This window comes from Thalassophryne amazonica, chromosome 17 (genome assembly GCF_902500255.1).
Source record: "Thalassophryne amazonica chromosome 17, fThaAma1.1, whole genome shotgun sequence".
Lineage (NCBI taxonomy): Eukaryota > Metazoa > Chordata > Actinopteri > Batrachoidiformes > Batrachoididae > Thalassophryne > Thalassophryne amazonica.
The window spans coordinates 18402494-18426447 of record NC_047119.1 but is presented as its reverse complement, the minus strand read 5'-3'; the positions used below and the strand labels follow the sequence as shown (position 1 = coordinate 18426447).

The window sequence follows — 23954 nt, the reverse complement described above, 5'->3', positions numbered from 1 at the left end:
TGCTGGTTGTTGGTGGTCTGGGAGCAGGCACCGTCTCTACGGGGATGGGGTAATGAGGGGATGGCAGGGGGAGAGAAGCTGCAGAGAGGTGTGTTAAGCGTTGGACTTGAGACGAGATGATTGGGTGAAATCCCAGCCTGACCGGAAAATCACTAAGGGTCCTTGCATGGGCAAAGTCCTTATCCCTAGTTGCTCCCGGAGATGTGTAGTGAGCACCTTGTATGGCAGCACCCTGATATCAGGGTGAATGTGAGGCATGCAGTCCATTTACGTCCATTCATTTTATTTTTAATTTTACTTTCTGTCATCATATTGTCAGCAGCCCTGCAAAATATGAAAGTCAGAACAATTATTACACAGTGGGGCTTAAACTTTTTTTTTTTTTTAATCAGCTTGGGTTTTCGGGTGTTTTTTTCAAGCAGAAATTGGTTCTTAAATCCCTGCAGCGACCAAACGCATAAATTCATTATTTACGATTATTTCCCGCTGTGCCTGAAAGCAGCACCGGGGCCTTTCTTTTGGAAGTCACCGTGTAGTCGCTCCTGCTCCGTGGACCGCCCCGGTTGTGGACAGGTGATAGTTCAAAAATCCTGTTTGTGCGGTGGTGACCGGCTTTATTTTAAGCTTTGGAACCAACTCGCTTCATGAGGAACCGAACGACGGCAGCACCGAGACGCGTTCAGCGTCCTCCTGAAATGTGCGTTATTGGTCCTTCGACGACGCCTCGCTTTGTCTCGACGTCCTCTGTTGTCCATGTTCCAACGACTCTGGTTCGGAAACGATAACAGCAGCGACGAGGAGGAGCGTCTCCTAGTTTTTATTGCCGAGGAGGACAGACAGAGGCGGAAACACGGAGACACACGGACCACAGACAACATGTTTGACACCAGAGGGATCGCGTTTATCCTCCTCGACATAGCATGTCTCGTCCTAGGTATGTCTTATAAATATATAAAATATCTAAATATATATAAATATTACTCAGTGTCACTTTGAACATCGATTAAAACAGCTTTGGGATCTAAAATTATTAATTAAAATAAACAAATAAATAAGGCCGTGTTTGACATCACGTTAAGGGAGCGGTGAATGTTATCGCACCGTGACTTTACATTTTTATGTGTAAAGCAAAACTGTAGGTCTTCTTGTTCTTTTTCTGTTTCATTCACGTTCTATAAATTATTCACAGACTGCAGATCTGCAGGACATCTCTGCAAGAATGTGTCATGTTGCAGTGCATCAGCTCCACTCCTCTTTTAAAAATAATCTCTTAATCGTTATTTATCAAATAATCTCTACTTTCAGGCTCTCCTATGTGATGAGTTTTTTTTTTTTTTTTTTAAGTTTTTAGACTATTGGACAAACAAAAGCACTTCAGAGAGATCACAATAAATATGATGGTCATTTTGTTGTTATTTTATAGAAAGGTGTGTCAAACTGGTGGCCCCGGGGGCTGGTTAAAGCCACTGTGCCAGCAGTTAATGACTTGCAGGATTATCGGCAACATCTTTGACAGTGGCTGTTCATAGTCCATACATGGCTGTATTAATAATAATAAAAAAATTATATTTGTACATAGCGCTTCTGATTGGTCAGTCTAAATCATGTGATGATGACAGTAGGCACCTTCATTTGTTTTCTGTCTGTATATAGGGTTTAATTACCTCCTGAAGTGATGATCTTCTACATTTTATTTATTTATTCATTCATTCATTCATTTTCAGGTGCTTGTCCGGGTCGCGGTGACCGTAGACCAAGCAACTCGTTCCGCACTTCCCTATTCTTGGCCAGCCATGTGTGATTCCAAAGTATTTTATTTATTTATTTATTATTTATTTGATGAAGACAATGCACATTAATGAACACTGTACATGTTCATGCCTTAGTGTAAATATGCCAGATTTAGCTAAAAGCTACTTTCCATCTGTAGTCCTCAGACACACAATAAACAATTACAATAAATAAATTAAAACAAAACATGAGATTATGTACAATACATCTCACCTGTGTTGACAGGTTTGATTGTTTTTGAGCCAGCTTTTAAGCTCATTTTTAAAAGCACTCAGGGTGGGACTGTCTCATATCCTTGTTGGAAGGCTGTTCCAGTTTGTACAACCCTTCACAGAGATGGTGTTTTGTCTTTGAAACTATCTGCCTTTGTAACTTTACCGCAGTATTTAACAGATACTAGATACAGAACAGATACTAGGAGGGTCTGTACCAGGTCATGAAGCATAAGATGTTTGGTACACGCACTCCCTTCCTCATATTTTTTGACAGATCATCAGCAGTGGATGTGGCAAGTCACTGTTTTGTACAGCAGCTCGAAGTGCTTTAAGTTGAAAAAAAAAACAGCCCCGCTGTGCCTCATAGTGTGGCGACATCACACCGAACAAGAATAGCACACCCATGGAGGGTTTAACATATTTTTGCTTTGCTTTCTTTCAAAGTCTGTGCACGTCATATGGCTGTGTTAGCACAGAGCTGACAATAGCTACAAAGAAAGAATAGCAACACACTGTAAATTTTAAAAAATGAACGCTTAGCTTTTTTTCATGCACAAAGTCTCTTTCTGAGGATGGCATGAGATAAAACCTACTTCTCTGTTAGTCAGGATGCGTTTTACATATACATACACAAATTCTCCATTCTTCCTGCTCAGACTGTTGTAGGGCAGGTGCTAAGCCAGAGGGAAAGAGGACAGAACAAAACACCCTTCAAGTAAATGTCCACTTTGAGACTTGATGACCCATATAAATATACAATAGCCAAGTGGCCTCTGTGTGCATGTGTGTATATGGCTTTGGTCACGTAGAAACGGGAGAGCTGACATTGGTATGTTTATGTATTTTGGGTCAAAGATGATTGCTGCAACAACAGCAAGTTGATAGGACCAATATTTTTGGGAGAAATTAGTTATTTTAGCTAACCAGTAAACAGTGGACATTGTGCTACAATGCACCATGGGAGGTCAGGCTTTTGGTGTTTTAAATGTTTTTACTGTGGTTCATGTTAGTATAATAGTGTTGTTAGTGTTATTGATTCATTGTGTTATTGTAGTTTAATTGGTTTAGTCAGTTAAGTGTCATGTTGTCATTACAGTGAGTGAAAAGAGTATTGCTTTAGATGTCTTTCACCACTCTGTTTGTGTGTGTGTAAAAATTAAAAGCATCTGCTTGCAGCAGAATGCAGAAAAAAACAAAAAGCCTTGCGTGCATGCAACTGGGGAGAGCTGACATTTGCCGTTTGATATGTTTATGTATTTTGGGTCAAGGATGTACAGCGCCAAAATGGAACATTGATAGAACTAACATTTTTGGAGACACTACAGATATTAGCTAACATTGTTAATTACATTCTGGACTAACACTCCATTCCAGCAGTGGGTTGTATGTCATCTTTATATTAAAAGCGTGAATGCATGCGTGATTTTATTTAGTAAGTTCAATGTAATTGCATAATATACATTAAAAACATGGATGACACAAGAAGGTGAAAACACTTATTTTCATTGTGGGCCATTTAAAATTCAAATGACAAAATAGAAGTAATAATAAAATATAATAGTAATTACACTGTGTGTATATGATAACAAGAACCTAAACAGTTTCTTACAATTTACATTAAGACAGTAAATTAACATTAAAAAAATCCCATAATTACCAGGAAATAAAAGGGTTGAGTTCCTCTTCTAATAATTGTTGAGGTTTAAGGTTCTAAAAACATTCTGGACTCGCACACCATTCCAACTCATTATACAAGCTTTGCTTAATTTATTACCACCCTTGAAAAATGTCAGCTACGTGTTTTATAAACACTATCCAATTTAGAGCCTATGGATCCCCACGGGCAACACACTACTATAAGTATATGTTTACTTCATTTAACTTTTCTGCATAATTAAAGTGAGATGTGAAGCAGTATCTTGTGTTCCAGCAGAACAGGTAATGATTTAACTTTTAATTGAATCACTTTATCCTTGATTAACACATAACGTTTTTACTATGTTTAATCCATATAGGATTAAACAGTTAAGGCCTCACTCTTGAATTTTCAAGGTCACACACGATCAATGGTCATGTGACTTGTAGAAAGGTGATCTATTACTTCATATTAGTGTTTAGTAGTAGTAACTAATTCCTGAGACTAGTCGTTCTAAATAATCTATAAAAATACTGGGCCACAGATTTGACTTTGGCCTGTGATGTTAACGTTTAACTGATTTTTCTCAAACTCAAATTACTTTGTCTTTGACTGTTACAGCACCATGTTTGGTTAGAATTAAATCACATTTCTTCGTTATTTTGTTGACACTTGACACACACAGACACACAGGAGTGAAAATGATACCCCTGCCTATGCCACAGTGCGCAGGTGTAACCAAGAACACCTGCCCAGAGTTTAACATATAATTTAAAGTCATAATAATACCTGTTATTTTCACACTAAGAGATGAATGGAGAATTTAATTTTATAACTCCAACTAATAATTTTCATTATTAATCTTACAATTATTTTATATGATAAATAAGATGAGTCAGAAAATACTTTTTAAGTCTGTTATTTTCCTGGAGTCCAAAATGAAATTTTCAAATGACTTGTTTTGTTAGACTAGAAATAAAAAAAAATGACGCTTAAAAAATAAATGAATAAATAAAAAAGGGGGTTTAACAGGTTTCATAACAAAAACCAAACTCCATCTGAGTGTTTGCTTGTTCGTCAGCACAATAGCTGCATATCTTTGTGACATCATAAGGCATGTTCCGCCTCGACATGTAAGCAACCCTGCCTCAACCCAATGCGAAAGTCATCCATTCATAACTTTGTTAGATATTATTCTTGCAAATCGTCACAGGTTCGAAACATGAAACTGTTAAACTTTGGCAGTTTTACTTGATAAATAAAAAAGTTGGAGGGCTAATTGCTTAATCACTTGATTAAGTGATTGAGTGTAACACTGTTCAGACATACAGTGTTACACTGTAATAAGTGACATTAGTGATTTTTAAATTTTTAAGTTTGATTTTATCATCTGTTGTAGTTCATGTTACTCTATTTAGTCACGATCTTGTAACGTACATAATCACTGTTTGGTTCCCTTCAACAGTCAGAGTGACAGACGTCTCAACCACATAACTTGCTGATTGCACAAATCTCTAATCTTCTAATCCAAATGTATATTTGAACATGTGTTTCTGTGCTGCTGGTAAACTGTGATAAACATGATGTCACCTGCTTCACGTAAGCAAAACTATCAGGTCTGAACAAATTATTTCACCAGTCATTACATCGGAAAGCGTAACGTCATTTTGGTCTTATTCAAATATATAAACTGTTTGATTTTAAGCGTTCATAGGGTTGTACGTGTCCGGTTTTGCAGCGTCAGCAAAGACGCCATCTCAGGGGCTTTAGTGTTGTTCAAATCTTATTATGACTGGTGGATTTGGACTATGACTCATTAAACGTTCTGTGCGCCGTCATCAGTATATCTTAAAATAATGTATTTGTCAGTAGAAAAAAATTCCACTAACTGCTGCTTACAGCAGAATGTCTGCAGTAACAAAGAGTAAGACTTTATTTAGGATGGCGAAGTAAGCGGGAGTTTTCCTCAAACACAATTCCAACCGTTTAGACAGTATGTTACCAAACACACGTGTGCATGTATTGAAAAGTCCAGTTATGCTTTGTGCCTGTGTCGCTGACCGAACAGTCCCCTCTAAAAATCAGGCCGCCCTGCATGCGTCATTAGCCGCGAGTCACGGATTATCACCTTGTTTCTACTTAAAACTGCACTCCAGTCATCATCTGGCTCAACGACACATATCTGAAGCTTTTGTACAACAATCATTTCCACATATATTCTGCATTATTTCATCATAAAAGACAGATGAAGTGATCATAGTGCCGCGGCTACAAGAGCTGCTAGCTGATGCATTGACTGTGCATTGTTATTTCAAAGCGTCAGAGTTTTGCCTCATTTCTGTTTAAAACTGACTTTAGAATGATTTAAGAGGTTTTACTTTGTCATCTGATGGCTAATAATCACATTATTCCCTTTGATCGCTTTGGGTGAAGTGCTGCTGTGGTCCCAAATAACGCATCTGCAGTGAAGGCAGGCAGACCGATTTTTGGGGGGGACCGTTCGGTCTGTGACACTGGCAGATGGGATTTGCGTGTATTAATATGTGATGTTTATCTTGAAGGTGTGGCGTTTGTATTTCGTGTCTCTGTTTGCTCGCTGTTAAAAATCACTGCTGATGAGTCTGCTCAATAGTTGTATTTACTTAAATAACAGTGTGTGTTTATGAATGAATGAATGAATGAATTTATTTATTTGGCACACACAAACTCAAAAATAACAAAAAAGCTCATAAAGAGAACAATTTAACAATGTACCCATGTGGCCAAAAGGGTGTACACAGAAGCAAAAGCTTATAAATGCCCACCACTTCTAACATAAAAATAAAAAAATGTAAACATATGTATATATACATTTATCATATACCTATAAACGATACGCCAATATGATTGGATAAAACACTAAAGAATAAATAGCAATACACCCTTTTCGCGGACGGGTAATATTTTTCATACCACCTGAGTAATCAGCCAATTCGGACAGCGGAGTGGCGCCAAGACGAAGAGGCGCGGTCAGAGGAAGTGTGAAATACTGGTGAGTCACTATTAATTTCTTACGTGTCTAACCTTGTAGGTTGATTGTTAAAATTAAATTTGTTAGTTCTAAAAGCCATCATAATTATTTTTAGGAAAATGTTCTTTTTTTTTCTACTAAGGTTTGAACTTTGAGTGTTTACACAGGAGAGAAAAGTTAATGCCTGTTTGAGAAAAGTGTATAAAGTGTGTAGTGAGGGGTTTTACAGCCTTAAAACATCTATAATAATTGTAAAAAAATAACGCTGACTAATAACACGGATTTCGCCTATCGCGGGTTATTTTTAGAACGTAACTCCCGCGATAAACGAGGGACCACTGTATATGATAAAATCGTTATCAAGTTGTTCACCAATGAATATGGCTTTTTACACCCTTCAGAAAACCCTACAACATTTATCATTTATAGGTATATGATAAAACCATTATCAAGTTGTTTTAACAATGAATATGGTTTTTTACACCCTGCAGAAAACCATACACCCTGAGGCAGAAGGCCAAAAGGTGTATGGTTTTCTTCAGGGTGTATAAAGCCATATTCATTGGTCAACAACTTGATAACTGATAATATTCATGACAACAAATACAAAGTATAAATTAATCACTGAACTAAAATTTCAAAACACAACAGTGCACACACCCAAAAACAAATCAAAATTGATAAAACTAATTCATCATGCCATAACAAGTAATTTATGTTAAAATATGCAATCCAGTTAGTCTGTTTGCAGTACAAAGTTAAAACATGAGCAGATGTTTAGTGCCGCATTGATGAATCGACAGAAAACTGTCAACTTTTAAAATAATTGATCAGTTGTTTAAGCAGTTTATCAAAGAAAACTGACAAACTTTCAGTGTTTCTAGGTTGTAAAATGTGAATATTTGCAAATCTCTTTTTTCAGAAATGTAGGTGGAAATAAGGTCTTAAAGATACAAACAAAACAATGAAAAGCTTTAAAATGTAAATTTAAAAATATGATAGTTTGCAAATGTTTCTTGTGTGATAACCCTTTTAAAGTTTTTGATGGGTGAACTTTTCAATATTTTACACAAATATGTTATTCAGCTCATTATTCATGTATTATTCTTTGTTGCCTAAGTAATACAATTATTCTGTATACTTTTTTAAATTATGCATGTGTTTATTTACTTCTTTAGTGTTTATTTTTAATAATTAGATAACAAATTAGATTTTTTTTCCCACCGAAATATTAAGAAATGCAAATGGAGAAACAGAGGCTTAGCACTTTAATGCAGTGCCTTTGGGTTTTGGACAGTTGGCTACCAGTGGTGGGCACAGTTCCGCTAATTAGCGAAGATAATGTTTTCATTATCGGATTAGCTTTTCAGATAACTTTGAAAACCATCATCGGACCAATTATCTTCCAATAAGTTTTGGTCTGATCATTTTTAGACCGCTAACATTTTTGCAGATGTAGTTTTTTGTAGTAGATGTGCAGTTCTGTTCTCTACAAACAGAGAAGAGCTGGTTCCAGAATAAACTGCTCTATTCTCTGCAGGCAAAGGAGTACTGGTTATAGAAAAGGGAAAAAAGCTAATTTCTTTTGACCCCATACTGATACGCTGGCAATAGCACCCAAGTCATCCAGAGGCATAGAATTTTAACGTATGGTTAGAATTTTAACCAAACTAATTTCGGACAAGTTATTTAAATTAACGTCACGTCTGAAGTTTTATAAAGTGAAAATATCAGATATATGTTTTAGTTTTAAAGTAATGCACTAATTTTGAAAGGTTTTAGTGTAGACATGGTGTGTGCGCAGTGCATTATGGGTGTTCATGACAGGAGAAATGCATTTGAGACGCTCTGATCAGGCTCCACACGGACAGCAGCATTAACCTCTTTGTATATTGTGCCTAAAACTCTTGTGAATATATTCTCTGGGTTTATAGACGTTGCTATTGTTTGTTTTATGCAAAAATGCCAGAAGCCCAGGTTGCTTTTCCAAAAGCTGAAATTGTGATTCAGGCCATGTGATATAACTGGCGTCAAAATGCATAGAACACTGCCATCTACTGGCGACCGGTTATATCACAGTGCTGTCGACCGCAGGATTTTAAAATTAGCTTTATGTTTACAAAACCTGAGAGACCCCACATGTGGAGATAAAAACAAATCATAGATCTGACAGGTTTAGTTGTACAGTGTGTAGTGTCACCCACATGGTAAAAACAACACACACAAACAGATTTCACACACGAGCATTCCCAGGTCAGACACCTCGCTTTCTGATTGGCTGCATGTCACATTTATCTCCTCACGTTCTTCTGAGCAGATCAGAGCGCTCTTACAAACCACACATGGCAGGAATATCTGATAAGATTATATTTGGCATCATCACGATTGTTGGGGCGTCCTTAAGGTTGTCGGAAGGGGAAGATTGGGTCCGATATCGGCCTAATTATCTTGCCATGTGAACCAGGCTTGATGTTAGGAGTACGGAGTGACTGTTATAACACCGCACCAAACATGGTTTCACTATTATTTGATTTCTTTGTGTGACTGACATCGTTATTCAAGCATTCAAAAGGCGATTCCTATCGCCACACAATTCCAACCACACGAGAAAGTTTTTTGACAGTTCTTGTTATTGAAAGAAACCTCATGTCCCTAACCGTATAGAGTTGTGATGTCATCACGCGTGCGCTTAGGTGCTGTCTAGCGGGATCTTGAAAATTTCTTTCTTTTTTTATACAAATGAAAAAAATGACATATTTTACGAAAGCACATTTATTTGTAAACACCAACATGTTACATTGATTCACTTGTGTTGGTTTTTACATAGAATGAATGAATCAACCAATCAGTATGAGCGGAGTCTTAGTTACCTATAATCTCTTTGGTGATCTGTGTGTTAATGTTCAAATCTTCAGAATTAGTGCATTATTTTAGAATTAACATATGTGTTATATAACATTTTGTACATTTTAAGAGGTCACATTAATGTAGTTATTCTATCTGGAATAATTTTATTTTTAAAGCAAAACCATAATTCAAACCTGCTTTCCATTTCAAGACCTCTGCCTCATCGCAGGACCAATCCTGTCAGGGTAAATAATGCTTTCCTACAACAGGGGGCAGAGCACACAAAGACAGCCATTGGCTCATTGGCTGTTTGGGTTTGTGATCGCGATCGCTATTGGTGTTTAAACTCAAAATCAGCTTCTTGGTACCTGAGAGCATATGAGAGGCAAAATTTAAAGTTATCGGTTATCTGTAGTTTCCAATAGGTTTTTAGGCAGTTTATCGGTTTAGCGTTAAAAAGATAACTTTTCAGTTAGCTGATTACCAGTTATCGAAGCTAACTTTTGGGATAGCTGTGCCCACCACTGTTGGTTACACACTATCAGTAATTTTCAAATATTTATTGGGCTCTTCACAGTATTTATATATTCACTGTTATGTGACATGTTTACCCATGTATTTTTAATATAATGAACAGATTATCTGATAATGAATGTAACATTAGTCACAGCATAACATAAGTCAAAGTTGTGTTTACTGCAGTTATAAAGTAACTCAGAGATCCTGCCGTTGTGAGGTCCTGACCAGACTTTCTGGCATTTCCAGCTGTTGTTGCCAGTCAGTGTCGGGTAGCACAGCTGACATGATGACAGCTGTAGAAGGAGACTGCTAATGGAAATAAGTGTGTTAAAGAAGTAGATGTGTGAATCTATATATTCTGTATATTTTTGTTAGCAAACCCAGAAAGCTTTTGTTTCTATTGACAAAGACGCAAAATGTTTTTCGTTCACTGTGATACAGTTTTGATAAAGAAATGGTATTTTCCATTAATGTGCACTTTATTTGGTGCTTTCATGGCTCAACTTCCTTGTATAGTGGGAATAAGCTGCATGTCTCCATCCAACCAGAGGAACATTCAGACTTTGGACGGTCACAACCAGTTAGCATAATTGTTATCTTTATGGTGTTTTATCTATAGGGAGTGCTGAGCTGAATCCACAGTGCCTTTCAGAGTCAGCGGTCCAACCACAAACTTCTTAATTCTCCCCATTGAGCAGCAGTGGCATCACATTATATAATCAAGTCACTTTCATGCACTGTGATCATGTTATAGATTCAGCATGTTGACAAACCTGTTGGTTCAGGAATCAAATTTTCTGAAGATCACACAATATGTTGCACCAGTATGTTTTTAAATGTTTCTTGACAAGCTAATAACTTATGCTAGCTAACAAGCTTTTAGATTTGGTATTTTGATTATATCTTGATACTCATACTTTTGTGCTTTTACCTAAGCAACATTTCTATTGCAAAATTGTACTTGTAACAGAGTATATAGTGTTTTGTACAGTATCACACATTCCTGTCCAGTTGGTGGCGGCAATTCACCAACAGGTTTGCCAACCACCATTAAACTTGCATGAATAAGAAAATGCAGAATGCTTGCAAACTTGCCGAATGTTATTTATCAATGATAATGTATACAGAAATGTTAGCTGTTTGGCCTTGTATGCTGATAATGATGAAATTGTTTGGACGAATGCATAACGGCAGCGGAAACTGTAAGGTGTGTTAACATGCTTTACTTCCAACAGTGTTGCCTGGAACAGAATCAGCACAGCCTCGTGGTTTCAGTGCTGCCATTTGAAAAACATGGACAAATAGTTTTGGTTGATTATGAAATTGTGGTGCACCTCCACATTTTACATAGTTCATGGGAAACTCTGGTAGCTAATTGTTGCATTATAAAGTTATGTATTGTATGAATTTTTAACTGCAGAGTAATAGCAATTATTACATATATTGGGTGTCCCAAAACAATATGCAACATTTTATCAGCAAAGAAAATGGTCAAAGCATATGTCTCGGAAAGAAATTTATGACTGGATAGAAAGCTGAAAGGTTGAAGTTTTTCATATCAATGTCAATATTGGCCCTGCATTTTGTCAGTCTCTTAGACAACATGTTCAATGTAGGCCCCACGTTGGCCAATTACGGTCTGCAAACGAAACTGTTCTGAGGTATGTTTCTGATTTCTCGGCAGATGTTTTCCTTCAATGCATCAATGCTTGGCATCAACATAAACTTCAGGGTCTCTGCAAGTAAAACAGAAACATAACTGATTAAGTTTGTAGCATTTAAGGGTCAAACCAAGTGTTTTAAATGTTGTATTTTTTTTGGGACACCCTATATATGATGATATGACGCTATATGAATGTGAAGCACTTTGCTGGAAATTAAGACCCGTGCACAGTGAAGACTGATGTACTGTTGACCACTATGTGAGACCAAAACATAATGTTTGGAATTCCAACGTCTGTAATGGCACGAGGTTACATTTTCCAATATTCAGACTGAAATGTTCTTTGTGAGTCTCCCCTCTTTGTGCCATGCTTTTGTGACCCCTGACCTCTTCCTTTTATAATTCCTCCTGATCTCTCCCTCCACAGGGGGTCTGCCTCTGGCAGTCTTTAACCTGGGTAAGATCCGCCCTTACCAGAGGGGTTTTTTCTGTAATGATGAGAGCATCAAGTACCCTTTTCACCACAGCACAATCACCTCTACTGTGCTCTACACTGTGGGCTTCACGCTGCCTATTAGCTGTGTAAGTAGATAAAGTGAGGACTGCAGAAGTCGAGGCAGGTTGAGTATAAATGTTGACAATCATGAGGTCGCTCAGCAGTAATGATGGGGTGCTCCAGTGTCAGCATTCTGCTTCAGTGGCCCCAAACACTGTAACTTTGACCATCTTTTTGGACGGAAGGACAAGGCAGGTGTTAACTAATCCACAGAGACGTAGGTCCTGTTGATGTCCTGGTTACCGACCTATAAGATCGTTGGAGATTCAGTATGAACATTTTGAAGGTCCAGACACATGGCATAGTTTCAAGCTGTGACGGACATTTGGGAGGTTGCATCCTGACTGCAGCGGAACGCCACGTCTCCACGTGTCTTCTCAAATGTTCTGGGCTGCTTAGTTTAGCTCCCCTGTACATTTTTTTTATTGGCTGCCCTTTCATTGGATGGAAGAACACCTTCCCAACTGCATGAGTGTAGCTGCTCATGTAGTGACATGACATGGCAACAAAAACCTGAACACCTTAATGGAAAATTTTTTAACTGACCTCAAAGAAGCAAGATTCCACCAGGACCAAGCAAACACGTTCTAAAAATGACAGACTTCAAATGGACCAGTGGGAATCGTGGTGATTTTTGAGGCCATTGCAGGGTGTTGATGACCCAAACCTCAAAACCACCCTGTAGGGCCACCGAGCCAGTGACTTTATGAAGTCTACAGTTCGTAAATTCATGTCCCAATGTGGAAGAATGGTGACTCAAGGTTTGACAAAGATGGCTCAGAATATGAGATGGTCAGAATTGCAGTTTGTGTGTCACTTTTAACTGGACTGAAATGCTCAGTATTGTGATCAGTTGCACACTTGTTTTTTGTGCTGTAGCAGTTCAAAATGTCCACTGACACTGAGAACAGTCGGCACATGATGGAACCAGCACAGTCTAAGATAGAGGAAGCAGCAGCTGTGTCACAGAAACCAATCCATCTGCCTGATGCTGAACAACATGTGTAGCGTGCTGAATCCTTTCTTGCTGCCCATTCTTATTGGGAATGTTTGGTGACCATGGTTCCAAAAATGGTATTCACAAAGCAAGATGGAATGGAAGATGTCCACTTAAAATCAAACTTGTATAACAGATACGGTCTCTCAAGAAATGTTTAATGCCACTGCAACCACAAATAACTTTAAACAAATAACAATTTTTTTGTCTCATCCTCTCAAAAAAAGCAGAATTTACCAAACTTTCCGTAAACCATTGATGGAATTTAACACTTTATAGAAAGCATTTGTTGTAGTCCATTCCTTAATGTTTGGAATAACTAAATACAACCCCTGGCAAAAAAATTATGGAATCGCCGGCCTCGGAGGATGTTCATTCAGTTGTTTAATTTTGTAGAAAAAAAGCAGATCACAGACATGACACAAAACTAAAGTCGTTTCAAATGGCAACTTTCTGGCTTTAAGAAACACTATAAGAAAGGTGTTAATTAGGTTAGGTTAATTAGTTAGGTGTTAATGATGGCTTTCGTTTAGCTTTTCTGTATGTAAATACCATTTTCTTTAGGCGGTTTCTTGCAGTTCGGTTACAGACGTTGACTCCAGTTCCCTCCCATTCGTTCCTCATTTGTTTTATTGTGCATTTTCGATTTTTGAGACATATTGCTTTAAGTTTTCTGTCTTGACGCTTTGATGTCTTCCTTGGTCTACCAGTATGTTTGCCTTTAACAACCTTTCCATGTTGTTTGTATTTGGTCCAGAGTTTAGACACAGCTGACTGTGAACAACCAACATCTTTTGCAACATTGCGTGATGATTTACCCTCTTTTAAGAGTTTGATGATCCTCTCCTTTGTTTCAATTGACATCTCTCGTGTTGGAGCCATGATTCCTGTCAGTCCACTTGGTGCAACAGCTCTCCAAGGTGTGATCACTCCTTTTTAGATGCAGACTAACGGGCAGATCCGATTTGATGCAGGTGTTAGTTTTGGAGATGAAAATTTACAGGGTGATTCCATAATTTATTCCTCAGAATTGAGTGATTCCATATTTTTTCCTTCTGCTTGGTCTAAAAAAGTAACCGTTACTGACTGCCACAATTATTTTTCCTGATTTCTTATAGTGTTTGTTAAAGCCAGAAAGTTGCCATTTGAAATGACTTTAGTTTTGTGTCATGTCTGTGATCTGCTTTTTTCTACAAAATTAAACAACTGAATGAACATCCTCCAAGGCCGGTGATTCCATAATTATTGCCAGGGGTTGTATACAGTACATGTCCAAACTCAGGTGCCAAAAAAATTTTTCAATTATTTGACTATTGCACCTTATTTTGTGACTTTAACTTAGTTTTACAAGTAAATTATGGGAAACTGTGGGTTAATTGTCAGATTGCTGTTCTTAATTACTGGAGCGGACACGCAGCCTGGAGTTGGACTTCCTGTGTTCCCTAAAATAGTTGGAATGCTTTTCTGGATGAGGCTGATTTTTACAGAATGAAAGATGTGTGTTATCAGTGACTACTTGGGAATCAAGCTGGAGGTGTTGATTATATATTTCACTATATACGATATTCTTCACCTCGTCTCTCTGGCCACTAATATCAGAAATTTTTAACCGCTCACTTCAATAGTTATTGTCATGCAAAAGGAAGTATTAGTGCAAGATAATGTGTGGAATTATGTGATTACTGCATTTGAGGAAGAGGTATTGTGTATGTGGGTTTGTGACCAACAATGGAAAACAAAACTGTAAAGTTCACCTGAGGATGAACACATGAAAACTTATGGATTCTCATCTCTGTGAACGAAGAGCGAATAATGGTAAATGACCTGCTCGTCACTTGAATGTGGTTTTCTCTGTGTTGGGTTCGACTCTGTTTTAACAACCTTTAACAACCTCAACCTTCATGCAAATACTCTAACGGCTCCCATTTACCACTCACACTCCTGATGTTCCTGAATGCTGCTGCCTTCACAGGTCACAGAGGATGCAACACTACACCTGTCTTGTGCTTTTCTGCAGGCACGTGCTGTTGCATTGTGGGTGGTGATGTGACCTTTTAACCTATGTTTTCCTTGTTTTTTTTGTTCTCCCATTGCTTCCACTGGTAGCTGGACTCCCCTTTGCAATACTCAATGTGCAACACAAGCCTTTCCGCCGAGGCTTTTTCTGTAATGACGATTCAATCAAGTACCCCTTTAAAGAAGACACCATTACCTATCAGTTGTTAGGGGGTGTTATGATTCCCATCACAATACTCACTGTAAGTGCATCTGTTTTTTTTTCCCCCTCTTAACAGTTCCTGTTTTATACAACGGCATTTTAGGGCCACATTGAGCTTTTTTTTTTTTTAGACTTCAAGAATAAAGTCATAATATTATGAGAATAAAGTTGCAATTTTATGAGGAAAAAAAACTCATGAGAATAAAGTCAAAATATTCCAAGAATAAAGTCGTAATATTATGAGAATAAAAGTCGTAATTTTATGACAAAAAACTGAGATTACTCCGAGAATAAAGTCGTAATTTTATGAGAAAAAAAACTCATAATATTACAAGAATTAAATCATAATATTACAAGAATAAGGTCATAATTTTATGAGAAAAAAATCTCATAATATTACAAGAATAAAGTCATAATATTACACGAATAAAGTCGTAATTTGCTGAGAAAAACCTGTAAATTACGAGAATAAAGTCATAATTTTTGGGAAAAAAAAGTCATAATATTACAAAAAAAGTCCTAATATTACAAGAATAAAGTTGCATTTATATGAGAAGCGATAACCCTGCAGACTGCCAGTTCCAGCCATCTCCTCTTCCATGAAAAAGGTGATTTCGGGAGCTACTAATCGCCGGAACTACAGGCGAAGTCTGTGTGGTTCCTCCTCCGGAATACACACATTTTATGCATATTCTTTTCAAGTTCTGATATTAATGATAATGTGGTGCAGATGGACCAAAAGGTGAAGTATTTCCTTATTTGTAAAACCTATACTGAAGTACAACTTAAGCGCTCCACAGATCTCATTTTGAGATGCAGAGTTTTTCTCTCATAAAATTACGTCTTTATTCTCGTAAAATTACATGTTTATTCTCGTAAAATTACATGTATATTCTCAAAATATTCTGACTTTATTCTCATAATATTACGAGTTGTTTCTCATAAAATTACAACTTTGTTCTGGTAATATTATGACTTTATTCTCGTAATATTACAAGTTTGTTTTCCTCATAATCTTCAGAGTTTTTTTTCTCATACCACTTTATTCTCATAATATTGGAACCTTATTCTTGAAGTAAAAAACAAAACAAAAATGCAATGCGGCCCTAAAACACCGTCTTTCCCTCTTTTTTTCTAAAAAAGTATTTTCTCCTTTTTATCTTTCACTTTATATACTTGTACACCTTTAAACTTCAAACATTAAGGTGTGTTCACATTATGGCATTACTGCTCTGTGATCGCCATTGGTTTATCTAAAACTGATGGTGGCGATGCCCTGGATAATATTTCTGCTTTTTTGTTTTTCGGGGGTGCCAGATTTCTATCAGTCATTAAACCTGTTTGCTGTGTGTAATAGTTCAACAACTTTGAACTTTGGACGTAACACAGCACCACAACAAACCTCACACACAGTGAGAAGGGCATTCAGTAGCATGCAGTCTGCTGTTACAGCCACATGCTGTCAAACTGTAAAATAAACAAATATCTGAACTAACTTCCTTAAAAATTTGCCTTTTTCCTCTAAATTAGCATGTGGCCAGAATTTGTTTTTTTTGTTTTTTTATCTCGAACCTAGATCTTTACGGAAGCACATTGCATTTACTGGATAAATAAAAAAAGACATCTTGTAATTACAAAAAAGATCTCATAATTATGAGAAATGCTCTCATAATTACGAGATAAGATGAAGAAAAAGTTCTTGTCACATCTGACTCCTCGCTAATCAGTGGGCAATCATGGCACTATCACAGTTATTCTGCTGTTACTACCTTCTCAGTTTGAGACACAGGGAAATACTGATGTTTCTTAAAAATGAGAATGGTATTAATATTAATATGTCAACAGTGCGCAGACATCTCAAGTCATTGGGATTGTTCAGGTGGAAAGCCCAGTCCGACATGCTGGATGTCACTCTTTCTGCAAGAGCAGTTGAACCAATACAGGATGCCTCATGGATACACATGTATGCATTTGAAATGCATCTGCAGTATGTGGATCTGAGTGAGGCAGTGGTCAGTGTGACACTTTTTCTGATCTCATAATTATGAGATTGTTTCTTGTAATTTAATGGGGTAATTTAATGTAATTTAATAGCAAAACAATTGTGCATTTTGTGATAAAAGCATCAAATTTGGCACACATATTGTAAATTAACTAAAGTTTATCTTCAGCTATAGGGCCATCCTGGAGCTGATCTCTAATGAGCTACAGGGGTCAGTAAAGAATTAGACAGGGGTCAAAATTTTAAAATGCTCCAATCATGTTGAAAACTATACCACATTATTTGTCTGATCATAACAATTCCAAAAAGGTATAGTTTGGACTATCTATGACTGAATGTTCTGGAGTTATGGGGTAAAAACAGCAAAAATGGTGACAAAGATCATATTTAGTTTGTACAGGGGTCAAAAGTTAAAGTTGCTCCAATTTTGGTAAAAATAAAATAAAAAAAAAAAGTGATGCAAATTATTGGTTGAAATAAAAGTATTAAAAAATGAAATAGTTTTGACTGTGTTGAATGCTTGGGCTCCAAAGTAAAGGTCAAACAAGTTCGACATCCATTGTATTCTATGACGTATGACATACAGTAGTGTTCAGAATAATAGTAGTGCTATGTGACTAAAAAGATTAATCCAGGTTTTGAGTATATTTCTTATTGTTACATGGGAACCAAGGTACCAGTAGATTCTCACAAATCCAACAAGACCAAGCATTCATGATATGCACACTCTTAAGGCTATGAAAAAAAAAGTAAAAAAAAAAAGTAGAAAAGGGGGTGTTCACAATAATAGTAGTGTGGCATTCAGTCAGTGAGTTCGTCAATTTCGTGGAACAAACAGGTGTGAATCAGGTGCCCCCTATGTAAGGATGAAGATAGCACCTGTTGAACATGCTTTTCTCTTTGAAAGCCAAAATGGGATGTTCAAGATATTGAGGGGAAAACTTATACGCAGGTGCAAAAAATTATAGGCTGTTCATCTACAGTGATCTCCAATGCTTTAAAATGGACAAAAAAAAACCAGAGACGCGTGGAAGAAAACGGAAAACAACCATCAAAATGGATAGAAGAATAACCAGAATGGCAAAGGCTCACCCATTGATCAGCTCCAGGATGATCAAAGACAGTCTGGAGTTACCTGTAAGTGCTGTGACAGTTAGAAGACGCCTGTGTGAAGCTAATTTATTTGCAACCCCGACCACGACCCCCAAACTCTGAATTCAAGCCACAGTTCACAGTGAAGACAGTGAAGCATGGTGGTGCAAGCATCATGATATGGGCATGTTTCTCCTACTATGGTGTTGGGCCTATATATCGCATACCAGGTATCATGGATCAGTTTAGATATGTCAAAATACTTGAAGAGGTCATGTTGCCTTATGCTGAAGAGGACATGCCCTTGAAATGGGTGTTTCAACAAGACAATGACCCCAGGCACACTAGTAAATGAGCAAAATCATGGTTCCAAACCGACAAAATTAATGCCTCGCAGATGTGAAGAAATCATGAAAAATTGTGGTTATACCACTAAATACTAGTTTAGTGATTCACAGGATTGCTAAAAAAGCAGTTTGAACATAAAAGTTTTGAGTTTGTAGCATCAACAGCAGATGCAATAAGAAATATACTCAAAACCTGGATTAATCTTTTTAGTCACACAGCACTACTATTATTCTGAACACTACTGTATGTTACCCCATAACATGATAACTAAGCATGACAGATGGTGCAAACTATTCCTTTTTAAAATGCTATTAACCAATAATTTGCATAATTTTTTACCAAAATTGGAACAACTTTAACTTTTGACTCCTGTAAAAACTGAAACTGACCTTTGTCACAATTTTTGCTGTTTTACTCCATAACTCCAGAACACTGAGTCACAGATAGTCCAAACTATACCTTTTAGAAATTATTATGAGCAGACAAATAATGTGGTGTAGTTTAACATAATTAGAGCATTATTTATTAGAGCATTTATTTATTTTAATTTTGACCCCTGTGTAATTCTTTGACCCCTGTAGCTTATTAGAGGTCAGCTCCAGGATGGCCGTATAGCTGAAAATAAGCATTAGTTAATTTAGAATATGTGTGCCAAATTTGATGCTTTTATCACAAAATGCACAATTGTGATAGAATGTTTAGTTAAACTGCTCCACTAATTATGAGGTAAGGTGTCTAAATTTTTTTTTTAATCCAGTGAATGCAATGCGCTTCTGTAGATCGTGACCGATAATAACCAAAATCTAATCACGTCTTCCCATTGGCACCCCAAGTTTAACTGCCAAGTTTGGCCAAAATCAGACCAGGTGTTCTTAAGTGATCAGTACAAACATAATTACATAGAGACCAAGGAGATAAGAAGAATGTACGTCTGTGATGGCGTTGCTAAAAAAAAATAAGCCTGGATCTGTATTTGGCTGAAAGGTTCTTGAGGGAAAACGTAGTGTACCTCACCAAATTTAATGGAAATCCAGTCATGATCTTTTTGTTAACACACGGTAAACAGACACAGGTGAAAACTTTACCTAACTGGTGGACATGATCATGTAAGAGACACATGCTTTACTGCATTAATGTGCACACAGCTTAATGCATTCATTTTTTTCTGGTCATGGTTGCTGGAAAATACATTATTCTGGTGATGGTCTTGGTAATAGTGTGTGTTTTTTTGCATTGTATCAGATGACACTATTTTTAACTGTAAGCTAACGGCTAACTGCATGTTACTTCTTGGATGGGAAAGATTCAAAAACTCCAAAATCAACAAAAACGTGGCTGTTAATTGTAATGTGACAGTAAAGAGGTTGTCAGTGCGTAAAACGGAGCGTAATGTGCTTTTTCAAAGGGAGTGTAGTAGTGTAGGGTTCACATTCATCAATAAGTGAAATGATGGACAGAAGAGATCAGCTGTAAGATGAGGAATTGTAGGGCAAAAAAGATGCCGGAGAGAGAGCAGTCAGGACTTATGGGGGCTAGAGTTGAATTTAGGCCCTCTGAGCCTGATACTTGTTAGCAATATTGAGAAACAACCAAAAAAAAAAAAAAAAAAACCCACAACTGAAAGAATGTACAAATGAGGCATTCTTTCGACATGAACACGCAAGTGCATGATTCCGTGCACAGAAACGTTTTACAATGACATCTCGTGGAAAAGCAGGTTTAGTTTGAACCTACCATGCAATAATTTGATTTTAAGCGGACATCAATCTCTTTTTTTTTTTCACAACAGGATTTAATAAAAGACAACTGCAAAACATTTCCAGATTTGTCAGGCGTTTCACTCAAGTACGAGTATTCAAGAAATTGTGGGATGCAGCGAACAACATATTTCCCACCGCTGACACCGCCGCTATCCGCAGTGAAGTCCATAAGGCATTAGAGAATAACGCCAATATCATCGCTTCATGTTGGGTTGTAAATCAGAAGACATAAGTGTAACATTTGCATTTTGAGAGATGTTGCTGTCAATTCTGAATATGTGATCTCGTGAGCTGAATCGTTACAAAAGGTGATTGAAAAGTTTTGGAGCCTGACCAAGAAGAAACCACAACTGAATTAATGTAATACTTTATTTTTTTAAACTATAATCCCCTTGTAAGTTCACATACTTTTTGCAGTGCCTTTATACTGTTCTCATAGAAGGTCTGACCTTGGAGCTCAAGGAAGTCGTCCACTGCAGATATGACATCATTATTTGTGTTGGAATGAGTTCTTTTCATGTTTGGAAACAGGTGGAAGTCCAAAAAAGGCAAACCAGGAGAATAAGGTGGGTGCAGAATAAGTTTGAAGCCGCATTCATGAACAGCAGCCGCTGTGATGACCGACGTGTGGACCGGAGCGTTGTCCTGGTGAAACAGAAGGGAAGCAAAATAGGCTGCATTGATGGTCTGAATCTTCTGGAAATAGTTCACCATTATGATACCTTCAGCATCCCAGAAGACAGGTTTCCATTACTTTGTTGTTTGGACTCCGGTTCAAAGTGATGGACCCAGGTCTTGTCCATGGTCATCACTTGTTGCATAACGTTATCTGGATCTGCCTCAAAAAGCTGAAGATTCTCCCCGGAGATATGGAACCTTGTGCATTTTGATTGGCCATGAGAAGCCTTGGAACCCATCGTGCTGAAAGTTCCGTCATTCCCAGTTCTTCCATCAGAACCAAATGGACTCTCTCCTGGGAAATGCCTGTATAGTACTGCGATGTGATGCTCACTTAGTCTTCTGTCAGCAATGACCATATCATGGTCAGTTCTGGGTCTTTCTGATCGTGCTCCATCTCCAGTGCTTGTTCTGTCCCTCTTAAATTCACCTGATCAGCGTTTAACTGTAGTATAAGACGGGTCATCCTCCCCTAATGTAATTACCGTGTCCTCATGGATCTCCTGAGGTGGATCTGCATGTGCTACCTTGGATCTGCTGCGGTGACCCTGAGAAAATGGAGCAGCCGAAGGGACCTAGTTTTACTGAATCACAGCACGCCCTCCAGCTTGATCCATGTTGCCGATCTGACACACACCTACTCACTTCACTGAAATATTGTGTCTGCAGCGTTGCACCCAGTGAGTCAAAATTTCACACATTCTCAAGAGAAATGTTGCTTTCTCAGAATGCAAAAAATGGAGAACCACACCCTATTTTTCCTGGGTCAGGCTCAAAACTTTCCAGTCACCCTTCGTAGGCTGAAAAATTTCAGAAGAAATCCTTTAGAGAACTTGTAGAAGTGTTAAGTTAAAGTCTGCTCATTAAGACCACAGATAATGACTGGCAGAGCGAAAATGTCACGTTTTTCTGTGTGCCTGCAAAAGGAATCTGTTTAATCATATTTCTTGATTGTGTAACTGCTCTCAGAAGCAGCAGGACGGGTTCCTACGTATATAAGATGACATCGTGTGCTCCCATCCAGCCAGATGCAGCATCCTGCAAAAGCCCCCAAAATGGTCAGAAAAACAACCAGAGACTTTTTGTCAAAGAAGTGAAACACTGAGTAACAGCCGAATCAGTGGCCTGTCTTTATGTGTTTCCATTTTAAAGGGGTCATATTCTGCAAACATGTTTTTTCACCTGCGTTTTCAGTGTAAATATTGTTAGAGTTTGATGTTTAATATCCTGAACGCGCCCAAATTCTATGTCTTTGCCTGTACAAATTCCCCTGCTTTACCCCGAATTTAGGCCTGAAGTGGCTCATTTTAAAATTCTGTGACATATGTCACAAAGGTCCACATTTGCTTTGTGAGACTCCGCTAAACAGGTGGTAAACGGCAACTCAATTTCATTTAAAGCAACATGCAAATAAAGTTGTTTTGTTGGGTAGATGAACCATGTTTTTTCAGGGCTACGATCTTTAATATCTGTTTTTAGACACCCAGTGACTGTATGAACTAATTGAAATGTACATAATATGACCCCTTTAAAGGAGAGACTGAAGTCATTACACTCCATCACCAAGCATGAACTGAAGTAGGCTTCAGTGACATGGCAGAGCAGCAAAGCAGACGACGAAGTTGTTTCCCAAATTCCCTGGCACCACGAGCTGGGGATGGGAATCGAGAACCAATTTCAAAGTTTTAATCCATTGGAATTGTATGCGTCCGATGTGTATCTGTTATCAGTGCCTGCCTGTTTTTCTGACAGTTCTGCATCACAAAAATGTTTGATGTCACATCTGATATCATGAGACCAAACTCTGCATCTAGCAACAAGGAAAACTTACAGTGATCCCGAAGACCCACATTTTCCCACAGAGAAAACTGATCAGGCATCGATTTAAAGATCCGGGTCCATGAGAAAAAATACAATAGAGAATAGCGTTTGTCAGTAAAATTGTATCTATTTTCTATCCTTATCGCTGATTGAAAAGCAACTGTAAACAAATATTACAGATGTAAAGTTAATTTATACCATTTTCATTTGTCTACTTGGTGTTTAGATGTAAATGTCGTCAGACTAAAGCTGAAAGTTAAAGTCTTGGTTGTTTTGTTTCACATCCACTTTGGTGACGTCCAACCTAAAGCATGGAATTGGTGTTATTCTCCAAATAGTGGAAAGTCAAAATATCAGCCAATCCCAGGCAAGGTTCCAATAACAGTACGCGTATCGATAGCAGCGTGTCCTCATGTTAAACCCTTATTGATTTTTTTTTTTTTTTTTTTTTTTTTTTTACTTGCACAAGCGAGCTGTGTGACACCAAAGAATGCTTTTAGATCCACTCATCTTGAACCGCTTACTCCAATTAAGGATCACAGCGTGACAGGACAGGACAGGACGCCAAGTCTGTCGCAGGGCCACATATAGACAAACACACACCTACGGACAATTTAAAGTTTCCAATCCACCTAACCTGCATGTCTTTGGAGGTGGGATGAAGCTGGAAACCCCAAGGGAATCCACGCAGACACGGGGAGAACATGCAAACGCCACACAGAAAGGCCACAGGTGGGAATCGATCCCATGACCTTCTTGCTGTGAGGCAACAGTGCTAACCACTAAGCCACTGTGCTGCCC

At 37.8% G+C, this 23954-nt stretch overlaps 1 protein-coding gene across 2 annotated transcripts in view; it reads left to right on the top strand.

Annotated features, from left to right (window-relative positions):
• The first annotated feature begins 527 nt into the window (after positions 1-527).
• The window catches only part of plpp1a (phospholipid phosphatase 1a), a 33756-nt gene continuing 10329 nt past the window's right edge, over positions 528-23954 (top strand). The window contains exons 1-2 of one of the 2 annotated variants that reach the window (XM_034191933.1): positions 528-934; positions 15341-15492. In XM_034191933.1, coding sequence (XP_034047824.1) covers positions 754-934; positions 15341-15492 — 333 coding nt within the window. In that variant the 5' untranslated portion in view covers positions 528-753. Of the gene's footprint in view, positions 935-12108; positions 12264-15340; positions 15493-23954 lie in introns of both variants that reach the window. The other variant, XM_034191930.1, reaches the window with a different exon arrangement.